At 34.7% G+C, this 19,338-nt stretch overlaps 5 protein-coding genes and 1 long non-coding RNA gene across 15 annotated transcripts in view; 2 read left to right on the top strand and 4 right to left on the bottom strand.

The window, feature by feature from the left end:
- Nucleotides 1–9,085, bottom strand: part of LOC132786284 (neurogenic protein mastermind) — a 123,134-nt gene extending 114,049 nt beyond the window's left edge. The window contains exon 1 of the mRNA XM_060792890.1: nucleotides 8,460–9,085. The gene's annotated coding sequence lies outside the window, so the exon portion shown is untranslated. The remainder of the gene's footprint in view (nucleotides 1–8,459) is intronic.
- A 275-nt stretch (nucleotides 9,086–9,360) lies between these two features.
- On the top strand, nucleotides 9,361–10,532 carry LOC132798227 (coiled-coil domain-containing protein 43). The gene is made up of 3 exons (XM_060810009.1): nucleotides 9,361–9,642; nucleotides 9,700–9,918; nucleotides 9,982–10,532. Exons 1-3 carry the CDS (start codon nucleotides 9,487–9,489, stop codon nucleotides 10,228–10,230), a joined length of 624 nt encoding a protein of 207 aa, XP_060665992.1. The 5' UTR covers nucleotides 9,361–9,486; the 3' UTR covers nucleotides 10,231–10,532.
- Nucleotides 10,449–11,964, bottom strand: LOC132798226 (pescadillo homolog). Of its 2 annotated transcripts, XM_060810008.1 has the most exons (3): nucleotides 11,753–11,964; nucleotides 10,828–11,663; nucleotides 10,449–10,765 (listed from the first exon to the last, which is right to left on the bottom strand). In XM_060810008.1, exons 2-3 carry the CDS (start codon nucleotides 11,449–11,451, stop codon nucleotides 10,592–10,594), a joined length of 798 nt encoding a protein of 265 aa, XP_060665991.1. In that variant the 5' UTR covers nucleotides 11,452–11,663; nucleotides 11,753–11,964; the 3' UTR covers nucleotides 10,449–10,591. The 2 variants fall into 2 exon arrangements, with proteins under 2 accessions (XP_060665991.1, XP_060665990.1); XM_060810007.1 differs by having other exon boundaries at nucleotides 10,828–11,964.
- Nucleotides 11,965–12,877: 913 nt separating this feature from the next.
- On the bottom strand, nucleotides 12,878–15,026 carry LOC132798357 (pineapple eye protein). Its single transcript, XM_060810175.1, has 2 exons — nucleotides 14,846–15,026; nucleotides 12,878–14,791 (listed from the first exon to the last, which is right to left on the bottom strand). The coding sequence occupies exons 1-2, from the start codon at nucleotides 14,957–14,959 to the stop codon at nucleotides 13,037–13,039; spliced, it is 1,869 nt and encodes a 622-aa protein (XP_060666158.1). The 5' UTR covers nucleotides 14,960–15,026; the 3' UTR covers nucleotides 12,878–13,036.
- A 291-nt stretch (nucleotides 15,027–15,317) lies between these two features.
- LOC132798285 (uncharacterized) lies at nucleotides 15,318–19,332 on the bottom strand. Of its 9 annotated transcripts, none has more exons than XR_009633918.1 (4): nucleotides 18,027–18,955; nucleotides 17,608–17,865; nucleotides 16,465–16,680; nucleotides 15,318–16,400 (listed from the first exon to the last, which is right to left on the bottom strand). XR_009633918.1 is itself a non-coding variant. In XM_060810094.1 (2 exons), exons 1-2 carry the CDS (start codon nucleotides 18,528–18,530, stop codon nucleotides 15,802–15,804), a joined length of 678 nt encoding a protein of 225 aa, XP_060666077.1. In that variant the 5' UTR covers nucleotides 18,531–18,693; the 3' UTR covers nucleotides 15,318–15,801. The 9 variants fall into 9 exon arrangements, 3 of the variants coding, with proteins under 3 accessions (XP_060666077.1, XP_060666076.1, XP_060666078.1); XR_009633919.1 differs by having other exon boundaries at nucleotides 18,236–18,955; XR_009633921.1 differs by having other exon boundaries at nucleotides 18,396–18,955.
- LOC132798290 (uncharacterized) lies at nucleotides 17,117–17,904 on the top strand. Its single transcript, XR_009633924.1, has 2 exons — nucleotides 17,117–17,399; nucleotides 17,474–17,904. It is a non-coding gene; the product is annotated as an uncharacterized LOC132798290 (long non-coding RNA).
- Nucleotides 19,333–19,338: the final 6 nt, after the last annotated feature.

The following is a 19,338-nucleotide window of genomic DNA, read 5'->3' as shown; positions in this document are numbered from 1 at the left end:
GGTTTCATGTTTTACTATTTTCTCAAATTTTCTTCACCATTGAATTTAACTTTACAATCAACAGTTTACTTTGCAAATTCCAGAGTATCTTGTAGTCGAATACTATGAAATTTCGCTTGTTTAACGCCGCATTTGTTTATGAATTAATAAAACTTTAATTATGTTGCACAAATAATTGCTCACTTGTGGCAAATAAGCAACATGGCAGCCAAGTAAATACCAGTGGCAACAACAGCAGCTGCAACAACCCCAACAACAACAACAACAACAACAAGGCAGCAACACAACATGCAACATGCAACACAAAAAACTAACTGTACTCGTGTTGCACACATACAAAATGAACGACCCAAGTGCAATTTGAATAATTGATCGTGGGGCTATATTATTTTATACATTTTAATTGCAAATTGCAGACAGCCAGCTTAGAAACTACAGTATGAAAAATAGCGAATATTAAGCGGCAAATGGAAACTATAATTTTCTTTTGTGAACTTTGATGCAAAGAAGTTCAATCTGCGAAGAATTGATTTTAGAATTTTATATACAAGTATATTAAAAGAAGAAAGCTTTAAAAAGCCAGGAAATGTATGTAACATGCATAAGGAGGCATCTACGATCCTATTAAGTATATATATTCTTGATCACCGTCAACAGCTGAGACGATCTAGCCATGTCCGTCTGTCTGTCCGTTTGTCAGTCTGTTTGTCCGTATAATTGAATGTCAGAAATAGAACTACAAATTTTTCTACGGCACTTTTCCAAACAGATCAAGTTTTTTTTTACGTTTTTACCACGCCCACTTTCGCCCACGCAAATCGTAAAGCTCTTTTTTTAAAGAGGTACATACAATCATAGCTCCAGTCTTTATGATTCTTGTAAATTTGATTGCAGACTAAAAATTGAGATGGTATTTATTTATTTTTATATGTCAATCAATGGCTGCTGCAGTCGAGTCTTAATTGACAATCTGGTATATTTTGTACCCTACGGTATATTTTAAATTTAATAGTACATTGATATACCCAATAAAACACTTGGTATATTATCAGCATTGTTAGTATAATAATTTGGTATAATTTATTATTAATTATTATTTTGTTTATTTTGCTAAAAATACTGCAATTTGGTATATTTTACGAAAAATCTCGACCTTTTGCATTATTCCTAAAATATACTAAATTATTATGCTAAAAATAGTAACATTTGGTATATTTTAAGAATAATACCAAGCAGTTTTGCTGTTATTGATAACGGGTGTCTTACAGTCGAGCACACTCAATTGTATCTTTCTTTTTTTAATATTTATTAAACTTCTTTGCCAGTGAGGAAAGTAAATTTCTAAAAGAAAATTAAGAATTATATTTTAAATGTGTTCAACTAACCTTTAAAACAAATTTCAATCAACAAATTCTGCTTCTATATTTGTTATTTATTTATTTTTGCAGCTGAAAGACTCACATAACTGTAAGTTTGACCCCCGGTTGAAATGAGCTGCAGCATTTGAAAATTTGACTATCGGTTAATTGGCTGGCGCACAGAATTCCACGTATTCCCAATATCAAATGACTTCTGGGCTATATAAAAGATTATATATATAGTATATATATGTATTACTTATTTGCTCTGGCTCGCTGTTTAAGCTTATGTGTGTTCAAATTACACGTCTTATCATTTAATAAAATTCAGGGGAATTCATTGAAGAACGAACAACAAAATGAACTAACTACATATTTAAATATATCGAATTTCCACACAGCAAATACACAAAACACGAAAAAAAAAGAAAAGAAATATGACGTGAAGCTAAACTTTAGGGAACCAAAAAAAAAAAGAGAACTATTTTTTTGTGTTGTACCTAATGCATAGGTTAGAGGCATGCCACAAGCTGTGGCAGCAACAGCAGCAGCAAAAGAAGAAGAAGACGACGAAGAAGAAGAACAGCATACTGAAGAGCCAAATTCCTGGTAAAGTTCAAATCCTGTTTACTTCCTTTGAGTTACCTAAGCAAAGTCCAGAAGACAAACCACTAAATCTTCTATAGGTAGTTTCTCCGATGCTTTTGCATCTGTATCTGTATCTGCATATGTGTATGTGTATGTGTGTGAGTGTATTAGTGTGTGTGTGTCTCTTTATGTGGTTCGGTTTTCATATATCTCGTCTCGTCGCTGATTTATTATTTACTTTATAAAAAATGCCTCTGCTTGGCTTTGCCGCATCTTTTTCTCATCGTTTTCGTTTGCTGTTTATGTAATTTTTTTCCATTTTTTTTTTCGGCGCAAGCATTAGAAAGAGTGAAAGAGAGAGCAAGAGTAGACGCTTAATTCTTCACGGAAATCTTTTTCAATTTTAGCTTGATTGAATTTGCCTGCATTTGGCGGTTCGCTCTTTTCATTTCATTATCTATATACATATATTTTTATATATTTATTTGTCAAGCGCCTCAAACTGGCCACACACACACACATTTTGGACACACTCGAAGAATGAATCCAGTCTAAGCATAACTGTTGAATTGCTTCTTCAAATGTAACTCATAACATCTCATCCAAACACATATATCAAAACATTATAAAAACACACACTCGGCTCACTCGAAACGCGTAATTTATGGCAAGGAAATGAAACATAAACAAGTCGACATTTTCGACTCTAACAACTTACAATGCGACACAGAAATACTCTCAACAAAATTTGAAATTCAAAGAGAAATTAAGAATTTCTTTTATTTTTACAATAATTATTTACTTTGGTTATGTATACATAAATAGTGTTGAAACATATTCAAAAATGTTTTAAGATTGTTGTTTTAAACTATTTTATAAAACAACCTTTTTAGTTTATTAGAAAAATCTTATAAGTTAAGATATTCTTCATTACTTTTCAGGAATATAAATATATCACTTAATGAAAGGGATACCCTTTGCAATAATGTGGCACCTACAAAAACCCAAAAGAATAATTTAAAAAAAAAAAAAACAACTAAGTTTTGCAATTTTTTTTACTATCTTTAACATTTATGATGATGATTCATAGATTACAATCAGCTATGCTTATATATGGCTGAAATCATGGCAATCGAAAATATAATGTAAAATTATAAAAGTTGAATAGAAGATGTATAATTTATTAAGCTGCAAATAGTAAAATGCTTAAATGAAAAAAAAGTATGCAAAGATAGAAAATATAGATACACAAATTATTACCTGGAAATTACATTGAAATCAGTTTAAAACGACGCTTAAGAAGAAAATTTTTAAAATTAAAAACTAATTTAAGTTACTACTGTTACGATATAATATAATATAATATAATATAATATTATAGTATTATTTATATTTCAAATAAAAATAATATTTTTATTTATTTTTCTGGGATTCAAATTCAGCAAAATTTTAATACAAAATATTGTATTATATATATTTTTATTGTTGAAAAACATAGCAATCGAAAATATAATGTAAAATTATAAAAGTTGAATAGCAGATGTTTAATTTATTAAGCTACAACTAATAAAATGCTTAAATGGATATGTATAAAATATAGATTCACAAATTATTTCCCTTGAAATTAAATTTAGTTCAGTTTAAAATTACGCTAAAGAAGATCAATATGCATGTTTAAAATTTATGATGAAATATGAAATATGACAATCTAAAATGTAAAATTATAATTTGACGGACTCTATACTAATTTGAGGTACAACTTTTACGTTATAATATAATAATTAATACGACATTATCATTAATTTTTCTGTGATTCCAAATTCAGAAAAATGTAAAATAAATTTAGTTATCAATATTTAATTAACTGGTTGTTTTTGGTTTTTTACCATATTTTTATCAGTTCATAAATCTGTTACTGAGTCATCATAACAATTCAAAATGTAGAATTTTAGTCTGACAGATTTTAAATTAATTTACGATATAACTATTACGATGTAATAAATTATTATTATTTATTTTATAGATTCCAAATACAGCAAAACTTGTATATATAAAAATGTTGTTATCAATATCTCATTAAGTTTGGGTTTTTTGCATATTTTTATCAGTTTATAAATCTGTTCGTGGATTTTATAGGAAGCAATTCACAAATCTGCTTTAAAGAGTCATCATGACAATGGAAAATGTGTTGCAAAATGATAGTTTATTAAACGTAAGCCACACTCTAGTCAACTAGGCCCTAAGTAGCTAGAGGGCAGAGGACAGAGTATCAAATGGCTAGAAGCAAAAGCGTGTTAGCGGCACAGAGGAAGCTAGAAGACTGCAATAAAGTGGCAACATGGCAGCTGCCTCATACCACGCAACAGTGACTCCAACAGCCGAGGGAGAGAGAGAGAGAGAGGGGAGGGAGAGAGAGAGAGAGAGAGAGAACGGGTTAGATGAAGTTCGCTGCACAATGAGATTTATTTATCGTGATTGTACGCTTAATTGAAAATTGTTTGAAAGCCCACACACATGTTGCGGCTACTTGAGAGCGCAACAGGAATCGACAGAGAGTCCGGGAATAAGAGAAGCTCTTCCATATATCACCATGACCTGTCTTATACATACATTTAAGCTGACATAGATTCTGCTCTGACTTAGCGGACAATTTGTCAACGACGGACGCAATGATAGCAACACAAATTATTGCCAGTTGTAAAATGAAAATGTCAAAGTCGACAAGCAGCACAGAGTTCTCCGCCTTCCCCTTCCCCTTCTCCCTCCCCTCCCCATCCAAAGGACTCTTCTGAGCCGCACCAGGATATCCATGTATGCGGGGGCCGTCGCTATGAATGGAATCCATCAGCCGCCCGCGGAGCTCAGGCTTCCAGCTGACAGCAACAGCAGCAAATGCAGAAGCAGAAGCTGAAACAGTTGCCATGCCATCCAAAATGAAGCTCGAGTGTACGTATTCAATCAGTTTCACTCAACTGCTGATGATAAAAACAAGCAGAAAACGCTGCAGGCGAGCGTGCTCGACTCTTAAGATACTCCTAAGTACGAATAACGCTTGAAGCCATTGCCAACGTAATACTTAATTCTCCCAATGATTAGACAATTTTTATAGAAACTTTGTAAGCCATGTAATAGACCCAAGATATTATTTTAAGTAATAATATTTTAATATTTATGTATTTGTTTTTCTTGCTAGTAATACAAGCTAAAGATCTCTAATGGAACTAATCCCTAAGAGTTTTCTCGTTATTACATTTAACTTAAATTAAAAGACCTTTTTTGTAAACTTCAAAATAGTAATTGCGATATTTTACTGACTATTATATCTCTGCACTTGAACATTTTTTGACCATATCTATTATATACAAATCGATTTTTGTTATATTTTGTAAGTTTTTTCTTATTATTTTAAATTTATAAAAATCTTTGAATTAATAATTTGAAAATCTATATATTTTTTATTTAAAAAGTTGTTCTCTTATTATTTTAATCTATATCTTTTATGTTTAGAAAGTTTTCTTCTCATTATTTTAAATGTTCAGTTTATAGAAATTCTTTTATTAATAAGCTAATAAGTCTGAGTAATATATTTCTCTTTGAAATTCAAACGCAGACCACATCGATGCAGCTACAATACGATAGATGGCGCTAACTCAACTTCTCTACTGCAAGTGGCGAAAATACTTAAGAATTTCGTAAATCTACTTTAACAATTGTAAAAAGATGGGAAAAAGATTTATATATTATATATATTTCATATCTATATTGTTACATGAATTACAAAGTATACTCTGAAGTGTAATTAATTATTTAATTTTTACAAAATCATTAAAAGCACTTAGAATGCGATAATAATCGTATATATAGAGAACACAAGCAAATGTGTTTTTATCCAATGATAAAATTGTGCTTGAATAATACATTTTAAATATGTAAAAGCACCTTAATTTTACTGCTGCACAAAGTTTCACAAAATAATAACACTCTCAATGTAAATTTGCAACACTTCAGTAGTTGTTTAAGTGTCATTTGCTATAGGGTTGTATCAACTTAGCACATATTTGGTGACGTTGTCATTATTATTTAACGAGTTTCCAAAATAAGAATTTATAATTTCTAAATTATATATATATATGTGATTATTTTTTTATATTCCTATATATTTCTCTCATGTTTCCATTAGTAAAACAAATAAATACAAGAATATATTTTATGATCACAAAAACCCTAGCCTATATAAGGGAAAGTTAATAAGAAACAAATATTATAATATTTTTTATACTTCACAGGAATGTAAGAATTTCAATTTGAAAATGTAATTTAAAAATCCTTTTAAATTCTTGCTTACTTGTGAAATTCAGAAAATTTGTATATCTTTTTCTTAATTTAACTTTTATTAACTTTTCCCGTATAGTCTTTTATAATATACTTTTTATAGTAGTAGTTTTTTTTAACTTTTTTTTATAAAACTGTTTAGGAAGAAAATGTTCATTTCGGCTGTTTTTTCTCTTATATGTTAAATGGACAACCATTTTTAAATTCTTGAGAAATATAGAAAATTATTATATTACTAATTTCCTAATAACTTTCAGATTAGAAAGAAAATGTTCATTTGACCTGTTTTTTCTTTTATATTTAAAATGAACTCCCACTTTTATAAATATATAAAATTTATATGTATTGCATAATATATTTAATATAAAATTAAAAGAGCATTATCAAGGTATTTCAATGGATTTACAAGCAGTTTCTGGGTAAACTACATACTTAACAAATTCATGGTAATAATCTTTCGTTTCATTCGTTTTCATTGCTAAGTAACCCAGAGTCAGAGTCAGAGTCAGAGTCAGAGTCGTTGTCGATGGAGGCCAAACCTGCTTTGCTGTCCTAACAAGCAACATATGTTTGCAGCCATCAGGCGCAAAAACCCGAGTGCCCGAGTGCCACCCCATTAAATGCGACCCGACCCCCAATCGCCGTGGGGAGCTCTGCATAATTCCATCAGTAAGAATAACACAAAATACTCGTACTTCACAGCATTATAATATGTTTGTGGAGAGAGTGTATAACGAACTCTTGCTGACATCCTTCTTGACAGGAGGCGCCTCCTCTTTGGAACACCTCCCCACAAAATGGGCGAAGGCCACGCTCTTTGGATTTGCCTCAAATACATTTTTGGATTGCCTTCCTAGTACTTATCCCCAACAGGGTCTACCGGGACTTTTCTCTTCTCTAGCCACTTCCTTCTTGCCAACTGTTAATTGCTTTGCTTTGATGTTCCGACTTCTGTTTTTGAATTTTTGCCTAGCTTCGTGCATATCATGACGATATAATTTTCAATATAATAAAGTGCGACAAATGAAGCTTAAACTAATCCTATTTACTGCAAAGATTGATTACTATAAAATGTGGTAATGTGATCTACGACTTTAATATAATTAAGAGGAACATTTTGAGATTTTTATATAAACTTTACTCAAATAAATAATCTTTTTTTAATGTATGATGTTTTAAAAATAATAAAATCACATATAAAAGTGTTAAATTAAATAGTTTAGGAATTATTTTAACATTTAAAAAAGGTTTAAAATTATATCAAGTCAAATATAATGTAGAATTACTTTGAAAGTTGTGTGAATATAAACATAACTACTTCAAAATTAATATATGGAGTTAAGAATCCCTATATATAAACATATAATATCCTATGTTCAAATATAAAAATTTATATATACAATCCTACATTAATTAGTTAAATTACCTTTCAATGTTATTTTTTATTTAATAACATTAAATTAAAATAATGCCAAAACAAAATTGGAAACGTACAATATGAAGCTAACACTTCCTATATATAAAGAAGATAAACACAATTTGGGTTAATGCCTAGCTGGCAGTTAACGCTTCAACGACTGATGGAAAGTGTGAAGTTTACGAGTTGACTGCAATTTTAAGAGGCTTTCAAATTTCAGAGTAAATAAGCCTGCGAGAAGTGCACACAAATCTACAAAAAAAAAATGACTGAGAAGACGCGTCTTCTTTGGCTTCCATTTATCGTTTTATGTTCGTTTTTATTCGTGCGGAATTTAGCAGTTTTACACCCATATAAAACGAAGGCCGCCTTCTGAGGCATTAAAGCAAATAAAACACGAAAGTTTTGACTTTTATTTTTTTTAATGCAAATTATTTTTTTTAACTGGGAAGAGGCTTCAAAAAGCGGATTTTGAAATAGAAATAAGCAAATAGTTAAAGTGAAGTTTAAAAGGAAATTATAGTCAAGTTTAAAGGAAATTAAACTGAACTTTCAAAAAATTAAATGTAAACCATATTCAATCAACTTTAAGTTTAACACTTGTAGTTAAAATTTACATAAATAAAATTAAAAAAAAAATAATAATAAATAATGATTTATAGTGTACGTATTGAGTATTTCAATTATTGCTTGCTCTTGCATTAGCATAAATATTAATCAATTGTCAATCAACTGTCAAATAAAGTTAGGTGCAATTAACTCACCTGCATAAAAAGAACACTAATCAAAAAAAAAATCGTAGTATAAAATGTATTTCGTAGACAAATTGTTTGGCGATTTCTCGTTTTTCTTGAGCGTGGCTTTATTTTGTATATTTATCCACTTGTTGCTAACTGCAGCTGCGCGTGTGTTGTAGTTATTTTTGTTGTTTGAAGGCAACAAATAAACAAAACGCAGATGTCGTGTGATGTGTTGTTGTTATTGTTCTATTAGAGCGCGACAAAGACGAAGATACGAAAAGAACACTTACTCACACACACGCCCGCAGACAGAGTCGAGACATACGCACACACACACACACTTTTGCTATTACGCACAAAACCGTCGTCGTCGCAATAGCATAACTATATTTTTTACCCTTCGCAACTTATAGTTGGGATTGCACTTGGAATTTGTTTATAATATAAACACTTATTGTTATTGTGGCAATAAGCCAACTGCTGCACATTATTCTATATGTTGATCCGTCTATGTATTGGCGCATGTTGCATGCGTTCTTTATATGTTGCACGTATAATTGTTGCCATTTGCAACTAAAAACAATGAAATGTTTAATGAAAGACACAAACTAAATCGCAATTTCAAGTGAAAAGAACGCAGCACAAAAAATAAATAACAATAGAAATGTCTGCGCTTTGTAGCACTAAATGTTCGTTAGTCAACACTACCGGGCATTCACAACTGTTGCGCACAGCTGTGCAGCTGGTATCGATAACTACTTAAGTATCGATAGCACCCGGTGAACATAAATACAAAGCACAGCTTATACATTAAGTTTGTTTTAGTGCTAAATAATTATTAAATATAAGTTACTATATAAAGACAAATTATTCTACAGAACAAACGCGTTTATTGTTTGCATTGATGCGGCATTATTGACAGCTGATCGATTTGCAAGATCTGGCAACGCTGCAACTTGCATGCTGTGTCAAGTTTGCTGTTGCTTTATTTTATCAGCTTTTAGTTTTGGCTGAACAACAAATTTCAAGCTGCCCGCACTGCATTTGAAAAATGAGTGAATTCGAAACGTGGCTAAATACTCAGCTGCGGCTGCTCAACACAGACGAAAGCGTCTTTGGTGCCTACATTATTGGCATACTCGAGGGCGAGGAGGAATCCCAAGAAGAAAAAATCGAGGCACTCGAAGGCATCTTAAGCGAAACTGGCGTAAGTTTGGAAATAAAGTTATTAAACTGTACAATTTCTTAACATTTTCACTTATAGAGTGCCAACATTGAGGAGCTGGTGGCGAGCATACTGCAAAAGTGGCTACAGAGTCATCCCAGCGCCGATGAGCCGCCCAAGAAAGGTCTGGACATCGATGTGAATGCTCAGCTGGCCAAGTTGCTGGAGCAACAAAAGCTACAACCCGCCGCCAAGGAGCGTGAATATACCGACGAGGAGCGTCGCATCAAGCAACAGATACTCGCGCAATATTCACAGGTTAACCACAAATCGTCAAATCCTTAAACTCATTCTTAAAAGCTTATTTTAACTTATTTGCAGACTGCTGTCAGCGAGGAGGAGGACGACGATTCGGATGGCGAGGGCATTGAGCCAAGTGGCTCTGGCGGAATTATGGCCAATACAAACAAGGCGGATGTAGCGAACCTGGCGAAGGAGAAGCGAGAGCAAGCCCGCCTAGAGAGTGCGGCTAAAAAGCAAAAGGATAAAGAGGATCGCGAGAAGCAGAAGCAATTGCGTGAAGAGAAGAAAGAGAAACGCAAAACAGTCAAAGGCGAACGTCGTCGGTAACCGCAGCTGGCAGGCTAAACTCTGCAAACCGTCCGGCATCCAAAAATCAAGCAGCATACATGCATATATAGTACTATATAGTATAATTCGCTTAGCTGCCGTGCTAATTAAGTGCAACAGATTCATTAAATTTAGCTGCCAACTAAGCAAATTATACGTATGCATGCAATTCAAATGATTATATTATAGTTAACGTCCCGCCCTCGAAAAAAAATTACTGTGCAAATGCGCGATTTTTAATTTGATATTGAAATTGTTTTCACTAAACAATAAATTTGAAAATCGTTTTCAACTTTTAAAATACTAATAATAATACTAAGTTAACGCTAGGAATTGTTGTGTGCTTAAACAAACTTGAAAGTTAATTAGTTGTTGCCGCCGCCTCATCAGCCACGTGTTGTGTCGCCTGCAGCTCCAGCGACAACTTTTTAATAGCCTCTAAATCAGCCAGTTGAATGCGTCGATTATTCGGATCCAAACAATTCACTTTAACAGCCACAAAGTCACCTATGTGCTGCTCATCCCAGCTGGAGTACTGTTTAAGAAATTGCATTTATATATTAAAGATATTAAGGAAGAAGTGATACACAAACTTACCACTGAGCTGGAGGTGAAGAGCAGCTGCTGTTCCGCATCCTGTGTGGTCTTGACCCGCAAATACTTCTGCAACAGCTTCGTTTGCTCATCCTTGCGCCACAGACACAGACGTGCATTCTGCAGCCAATCCTTGGCACACAATTCACGCTTGTTGATTAGCAAATCCAGCTGCGTCAGTTTCACTGCAAACTGCTTCTTTGGCGGCAGACTCTGAGGACGTTTGTTGGTTGAGGTGCTCGCAGCTGGCGACTCGATATCATCCTCATCGCTGTGCTCTGTATCCAAATCATCCTCATCCTCCTCCTCGTCGCCATCCAAGAAGTCATCAGCGGACTCGAAGTCATCATCATCGCTCACCTTGGAAGCTGCCACAGCAGCAGCTGCCGCAGCCGCCGCTGCTGCTGCAGCCGCTGCAGCAATCGCACGTCTCTTGGCCTTGGATGCCGTTGAAGCGCTGGACTTGCGTTTGCGGCCACCGCCAGCTTCGGATTGTTTGGTTTGCGGCTTCTTGTTGTTGTTATTGGGTCGCCAATCCTCCTCGGAATCGTCGTCATCGGGACTATAGTCCTCCTCATCTGAATCCAAATCAAATGTGGTGGTCACCAGCTCAGTGCGACTTCGCATTTTAGCAAAAATTCACTACAACTATCTAACAAGCTGTTAAGCACTCTTTTTTTTTTTGCTGACTGCAAAAATTTGTTGTTCGATGTTGTTGACTTGAGAAAGTCAGCAGCAAAATCACATCCTCGCAACCGTTTCGTTGTCCTGCACGAGGGTTGTTTGCGTCTCCGTTGACTCTCAGCTTCTGGTGATAACTTTGATTGTACCTGCGAAAGCTTTGCTTCCCTTCGTTAGTGACAGTGTTGCATTCGTTAGGGGGTTTTTCTTTTACCCCTGCAGTGCAAAGAGCTTTTTTTTTGCATACCCCAATTTCCTGATTTGCTCGAAGTACTGAGCTTAAAAGCTCCATCATTGAACACAGCATCGAAGACACTTTTCCTTGACATCTGATTAGCGAAGGGGTTGCAATGCAATTACTGACTGATTTAGAATCAAGGTAGTAGGTTAATACTCTTACTCTTATTTATTCTTGAAGATACAATTCTTTTTAAAACAAAACAAACTTTTAGATAGCGTTACCTGAACATTTTATACCCGCTACCCATAGGGTAGAAGGGTATTATAACTTTGTGCCTGCGGGAAATGTATGTAACAGGTAGAAGGAGGATCAGCATCAACAGCCGAGACTATCTAGTCATGTCTGTCTGTCCGTCTGTGGTTCTGTCCGTCGTTCAGTATGAAGCACTGGATCTCAGAGACTATAAGAGATAGAGTTATAACAGCATTTGTTATGTTTGCACGCAGATCAAGTTTGTTTCGAATTTTTGTCACGCCCACTTCCGCCCCCGCAAATTAAAAAAATCTAATAACAAGCGTAACTTTAAAGCTAGAGCAGCAAATTTTAGTATGTACAATAATAACTATAGTAATTGTAATTCCTGATTTGGTTGCGATCAGATAAAAATTGTAGAAGTTATTAAAGAAATACTTTTTTATGGGCAAAAACGCCTACTTACTAAGGGTCTTAGTTGCTTTAACTGACAATCTGGTATATTATGCCGCCTATGGTATATTTTGAATGGGGTACTATCTTGATATGCCAAATATACAATTCGGTATATTTTCAGTGTTTTTGGTATATTTTGAGAATAATACCGCAATATTTAGCTTTTATTCAAAATGTGTAGCGGGTATCTCACAGTCGAGCACACTTTCTTACTTGTTAAAAATAAAATCCTTTTTAAAACTAAACTAACTTTTAGATAGCGCTACCTGAACTCTGTTTTTATACTTATTTTAGTCATCTATGGGTTTATACATATTCACTGTTTACAATTGTCGATCAGATTCTTTATTATAATAAATTAATCATATATTATTCCTCGAATAGCAAATATTTATTCAATTCTTAAAGCCAACAAGAAGAATTGAAAGTATTCTTATATTAAATTTAATATTTTTTTGTAATTATTTTGTTTATTATAAACTTTTGAAATAAATAATATGTTCACAGGAGAAATTCAGAAAAGCAAAGCAAAAACGAATTTTTGTAAAAAAAAAAATATTTTCAATATTACTAACGATGTTCGATTAACTTAGTTAAACGGATGAGCATTACAAATAGTCATATGCTGACAAGCACTTTAGTTTAAATTGATGACATTGCCAGCTCCTTTTCTTTGTGATCAATTTCGTCGTAGATGCCACGATTTCTATCACGCGTCCAAACATCTGACATCGTTGGCTGCAGCTGCTCCAACGCCTGCTCAGAACTATCCTGAATCCGTGCATCGTTCATGAGAAAGCGGAAAGTCCAAGTGCCCACGCAGCGCTCCGGATACTGCTCCTGATAGTCATAGACCTGCAAATAGAAGTGTTCGCCATGCGTGAAGCTCTTGCGGAGTAAAAGCGGCGGTTGCGGCAAACGGAATTCAATCTTCTGCGAATCCGGCAGATCAATCACCATTGCCTCAACAGCAACTTCAGCCTCAGCTGCAGGTGTTGGTGTTGGTGTTGATGTTGATGCCTCAACAGCAGGTGTTGGTGTTTCAATAGCAACTTCAGGTGTTGGTGGCGGTTGCGGCAAACGGAATTCAATCTTCTGCGAATCCGGCAGATCAATCACCATTGCCTCAACAGCAACTTCAGCCTCAGCTGCAGGTGTTGGTGTTGATGTTGATGCCTCAACAGCAGGTGTTGGTGTTTCAATAGCAACTTCAGGTGTTGGTGGCGGTTGCGGCAAACGGAATTCAATCTTCTGCGAATCCGGCAGATCAATCACCATTGCCTCAACAGCAACTTCAGCCTCAACAGCAGGTGTTGGTGTTTCAACAGCATCTTCACATGTTGGTGTTGGTGTTTCAATAGCAACTTCAGGTGTTGGTGTTGGTGTCTGTGTTTCAAGAGCAATTTCATTTGTTGGTGTTGGTGTTTCGTTTGGTTCTGAGATCGTCGATTTGCGAAGTTGCGAGGCAATAACTGTTACAATGCTGGCCTCAGTGGAGCAGCTCTCCTCGTCTGTGGCATGAAGCGCCTCGTCATCCGATGCTAGCGATTGCGAATTCTTGGACAAATATAATGTGGTATCCAATTGACTCGTGGTATTTGTTTGGTCCTTGTTGCTTTTTTGTGAATTTTGCTCTTTGTTTCTGTCTTTTGATTTCTGCATCTTCGCTTCGATTACTTTGCATAATTCGCATTTGAAATCTTTAGCACCATCCTTCCGGCACTTGAAATGCGAACCATAGGCAGCGCATGTAATGCACAACTGGATGTTCCAGTTATAGGTCTTACTGTAACTTCTACCCTTAGGACACAAACATTCCGCTTCATCACAATGCAAGGGCTTTGAATGCAATTCGCTATATGCATTCTTTTGTAGCTCCCAGGTAGCATCGCGATCTGGCACAAAGACCGACTGCAGTTTAATCGTCTCGTGGAATTTCACATCGCGACACCACAGACAACGCAAATAGTAGCCGGATGAATAAGCATAGCGTCGCATGCAGACCTTGTGGGCAAATCCCTTGCGACAACAGTCGCCATACACCACCTTGGACAATATAAACACACGGATACTGTCAAAGCAAATGTCGCAACGTAGATTTTTGAAAACTGACTGTGGCGCCGCCATCAGTTGCTTTTGATATTTGTCGCGTGGTGCACAATCCTTACAATAGCTGCGAAAGTCATCACGGAAATAGTTAACACAATGACTTTCCATGCCGCACGCCAAATGGAAGATTGCATGACACTTGTGGCACTCTATGCTGGCGCCTGGTCCAAGGCAATAGAAGCATTTGCGTAGTTGTGCCGCTTGGATCTCTTTGCGTATGTCGCGTATCATGAAACCGAGTATTCCACTGGTGTCGCCGCCTTGTTGTGGCAAATGTGTTGAGAGCATCTGCAAAGCGAGAAATATTTTAATTGCTGTTCATCAAAGATTTGCTGTCCTTACCAAACAAAAATAATGCACTGTGATTTTACATCTGGTCATCCACTCTCCGTACATGTAAACATCGTCATCTTCGCTTCCCTCGTCTGTTTTATTACAAATATCACATTTACGCATTGTTTTCGAATTAAATTTGTCGGCCAATTTGTCGATACGCGCCCAGTGATACTTGTCAGCTGCGATAACTTTGGCTCGATAATCGAAAAAATCTACTCGATATGTTCGATTATCGAGCCAATAACGACTAAATGTTCCATCCCTGCAATTATTTGAATGGGGTTATTTTTAATTTGCACTTCAAAACTAGTAAATTGTATTAAATAAATTTAATATTATTTTTAATTTATATTTAAAAATATATTAATGTTAAGTTTAAACCAGAATCCACAACTATGTTATTACATTTAACAAAAGCTTTACAAATTATTCAAAAAATAATAATTTTCAATTAATAAAATATGAGTGTTTTCCATAATTTGTTTGCATTTTTGTGTTTAAATTTTATTAAATCTAAAATTCTTTATTAGATACTTATTTTAGTTAGTTCTTTTTCTATAATTTAACGATAAATATAAATCTAATATTTACATTTAAATTCCAAAGCTTTTAAAGTATCTGAGATTATTGACTGCCAAAGTCTCATTTTTTTATAGGCACATACATTTTTTAAATACATAAATGTTGTAATTATTTGGTAACATCATAAAACTTCAGAATTAACATATACATTTTGTGTAGATAGATATATTTTTATGATACCAAGCCTCATTAAAACTTGAGTTAAACAAAATACACACATTTCTCAAATAAATACACCCATACGTCTAAATCAGGTAACATACAATGAAATTAATTTAAAAATGACATCTGACCTTAACAATAGATATAAATGAATTATGAAAATAATGTCTATAAAAGCTTAAGAATAAAATATAAAATATTTGTTTTTATTGATCTTGTCACGTGGCAGGCTTTGAAAGTTTTTTATCTCCAATGGATTTCTTGTGTGTCAAGTTTCGTAATTGTTTTTGTGTTTTAGCCGTGGCTGCAACAATTGTTGTCTTCAAGAGACGCTGTCGAAACTCTTCCATTCGATTTGCACTTAATTCGATAGGAGTTGTTGGACTATCACAATTACTGTGAGCAGACTGAAGATCTCGACGACGTTGTCGCAGCCTCCGCATCCGCTGAGCAGCTTCTGTTTCTGAAGGCAGCTTGGCAGCAACTCTTTGACGATTACTCAGCTTTTTAGCTCTATGAAATGAGTCCACATCCATGAGACGCTGCTCAAGCTCACGTCTGAGTTGACTGCTTGGCGTGCCACAATCATTAGAATCACTAGAAGAGTTGCCTGCTGACTGCTCCAAGTTCATGAGACGCTGTCGCAGCTCCCGCATGTGCTGGGCATTCGAAATGCTTTTTGTTTGGTAACTCCAAGGCTGGCTTTGATGCTTATCCAGTTGCAAAATGCGTTGATGAAAGTTTCGCACAATTTCACGTCGATTTTGAGATTTACCGGACTTCCCAGATGCCTCCTCAGGCAGTTTGCATGCACTTTCTGTAAATCACACGATAATTAGTTTCATAATTCAAATTTTAGGCTAGGTCCACACGATACAAACAATTTGCAGCAAAAGTTTGCACAAATATTGCAAGAAAATTTCTTGCTTCAATCAATTTTCGTTTTGCAGGCAAACTTTTTATTTACAAGTTCTGTTGTTTTTGTGAAAGTGAAGGAATAACGACGTGTATATATTATGTCAGCACAAAAATCGAGAGTTTCTGCTATTGCTCATTAGCGACTTTCATTAAACGTAAAAAAGTGAGAAGATTAGAGTCTGCAAAAAAAAAGAAAGTGTTGGAATTGGATTTCCAATAGAAATGAAAAAGGAGTGCATCCAGAACCTTTTAAAAGAGCTACAAACTATTACAATTTGATTCGCATGTCAGTCAGTGATTTCAATTTTATATAAGAACAAGTAAGAAAGCTACAGTCGAGTGTGCTCGACTGTGAGATACCCGCTACCCATTTTGCGGTATTATTCTCAAAACATACCAATTATACTACAAAAATACTAAAAATATATTTTAAGGTATTATTATTAAAATATACAAAATATACTAAAATACTAAAAATATACCAAATGGTATATTTGGTTTATCTATATAGTACCGCATTCAAAATATACCATAGACGGCACAATATACCAGATTGTCGGCCAAAGCAAATTAGACCCCTAGTAAGTAGGCGTTTTTGCCCATACAAAAGTATTTTTTTAATCACTTCTACAGTTTTTATCTGATCGCAACCAAATTTTCAGGAATCACAATTACTATCGTTATTATTGTATATACCAAAATTCCAGCTCCAGAGATGCCTCCTTATACCTGTTACATACTATACATTTCCTGCCGGCTCAAAGTTATAATACCCTTATACCCTATGGTTAGCGGGTATAAAAAGTAAAAAACTATATAACTAAACAAGACACTGTGAAGCGTCGTGCGATTCCACCAAATGAGCTATTAGCCCTGACATTGCATTTTTTAGCCACGGGTATGTATTAAATATAATTAACATTTTTATGAACTTTTAATTAATATGTTTATTGATGTAACTACATTTTTTAGAAGTGATTCATATCATTCTGTGATGTTTCTTTGTCGCATTCCTGTGAGCACGGTTGCACAAATTGTGCCGGAGTGAATGAATGCCCAAAAAGGGAATATCTTAAAGTATGTATGTAAATTTTATATGCATTTACCATTTTACCATCGCAAAAGGCAAGAACTGGAGAGTTGGTAGATGAGTACACGATATTAGGCGTGGATCAAGTAAAAGTGTCCTCGCTATCAATTTCCGATACTTCCAAAATAGCTCTTTGAATTTTTCTGCGAAGCAGAAGTCTATTTTATTTTGATGTGATTTCAACCTTTTTAAAATGCTGATCTTCGTCCTTAAATTCTATCACATAACGTTTTCTTTTTTTTGTTTTGGATGTACTTGGTACGTCATCTGTCATCTGTAAAACACGTAGATATTAAAGATCCGTCTAACAGTGGTAGTAACTATTTCAACTTAAGTGTTAGCAGACGAAAACTATAAAACTACTTCGATGTAGGAGGCATAGGAAATATTTCTGATGGATTAATTTTTAAAGCATGTAGTCTATCATATACATACGTTACAGAATAATGAAAAGTGGAAGAGTGTATTTGGCATAATGGAAAATAGATTTTGTGCTTTAAGAAGGCCATTGGAACTTGGGCCAGAAAACTGGTTGATGTTTAAGAAAGTGTCAAAACAAAAATATCCTCCGAATGGAACACTCGACAATGAAGTTGATGGAGAAGTGAAGCTGAAGATGAAACTGCATACCAAATTGGTATTACCAATTTAAAGAAATACGCAAAACTCTACTCAAGCAAAAGATATATGTGAAGAATTTAAAAATGCTTTTTTTTTTCGCCTGATGGTGAAGTGTCATGCCATTTGCTGGTATAGTTGTCCGATGTACCCTGGCCACACTTTTTTTTGCTTCACTCTGCGCACCTCTGGCAAAAATTGAGTGCGCAAATGATGAATTTTTGTTTTTATTTCATCATTACTTTTGTCTAATTTTTCAGCAATTTCGCGATAAGCATTTTGCTTTTTTATGCTTATTTTTATAGTCTGCTGACGAGGCATCCCATAAAACAGAATGATTCTCGTAAAATTCAATTAATTGTATCGTTTTCTCGCGATCCCACATGTTGCAAAGCTTGCTGCAATATTGCGACTGAAAGCAAACCGCACATGCAAACAAGCAAGCAACTGACGCAACCAAGATAACGTCAAAATAATGTATACAGACAACAAGCAAAAAATATTGCCGCAAAAAATGTTGCAAGTTCTTTATTTGCAACAAAATGGTTTCACTCGCGCTTATATCAGCAATCAACTTGCTGCAATCAAATTTGAACGTACGTATAAAGATTATAATACATATAAACACGAGCGAAACCATTTTGCAATCATATTTGCACGTATAAATTCAAATGAAACCATTTTGCTTCTAACGAAGAACTTGCAAAACAAAAACAAATTTCAAATTATTTTCAACTTGCTGCAAATTGTTTGCATCGTGTGTACCTCGCTTAAGAATTATGAATTACTCGTTTCAAAAGAGTCCACTTCCTTTTCTAAATTGTACAAATTTTCCTCTAGTTTTATGGGTCCAATGTCAATTTCTGTCCACAGTTTGTCTGTTGTTGCTTCCTCCGCAGGCTCTGTTTTTATAACATTCATTTTTTGGCTGTCCCACTGCTCCTTCTCTTCAACGTGCTCCTTATTCTCATTTTTTATACAGCTCACATCCACAGTAAGCTGATGCAAACCAGCCATTGTTTATATTGTTAGTTCTTAATAAATGCAACTTGTTGTGACTGAAGAACAGCTGATTTTGTTCGCTCAAATAAGTGAACTAAACTGCGAACGCATTCATTCTATTGGTTTC

Source organism: Drosophila nasuta, chromosome 2L (assembly GCF_023558535.2).
Source record: "Drosophila nasuta strain 15112-1781.00 chromosome 2L, ASM2355853v1, whole genome shotgun sequence".
NCBI lineage: Eukaryota > Metazoa > Arthropoda > Insecta > Diptera > Drosophilidae > Drosophila > Drosophila nasuta.
The sequence above is the reverse complement of the archived record's forward strand: the minus strand, read 5'-3'. Positions and strand labels throughout refer to the sequence as shown.

Excerpts from the sequence above, each read along its gene's own strand:
- LOC132798227 (XM_060810009.1), top strand. The coding sequence starts at position 9,487 with ATGAGTGAATTCGAAACGTGGCTAAATACTCAGCTGCGGCTGCTCAAC. Across the intron at positions 9,643-9,699 it reads GCATCTTAAGCGAAACTGGC|AGTGCCAACATTGAGGAGCT; the intron begins GTAAGTTTGGAA and ends TTTCACTTATAG. Across the intron at positions 9,919-9,981 it reads TACTCGCGCAATATTCACAG|ACTGCTGTCAGCGAGGAGGA; the intron begins GTTAACCACAAA and ends ACTTATTTGCAG.
- LOC132798226 (XM_060810007.1), bottom strand. The coding sequence starts at position 11,451 with ATGCGAAGTCGCACTGAGCTGGTGACCACCACATTTGATTTGGATTCA. Across the intron at positions 10,766-10,827 it reads TCTTCACCTCCAGCTCAGTG|TACTCCAGCTGGGATGAGCA; the intron begins GTAAGTTTGTGT and ends TTTCTTAAACAG.
- LOC132798357 (XM_060810175.1), bottom strand. The coding sequence starts at position 14,959 with ATGCGTAAATGTGATATTTGTAATAAAACAGACGAGGGAAGCGAAGAT. Across the intron at positions 14,792-14,845 it reads CAGTGCATTATTTTTGTTTG|ATGCTCTCAACACATTTGCC; the intron begins GTAAGGACAGCA and ends CTCGCTTTGCAG.
- LOC132798285 (XM_060810093.1), bottom strand. The coding sequence starts at position 19,226 with ATGGCTGGTTTGCATCAGCTTACTGTGGATGTGAGCTGTATAAAAAAT. Across the intron at positions 16,401-18,997 it reads AGTGGACTCTTTTGAAACGA|AAAGTGCATGCAAACTGCCT; the intron begins GTAATTCATAAT and ends TGTGATTTACAG.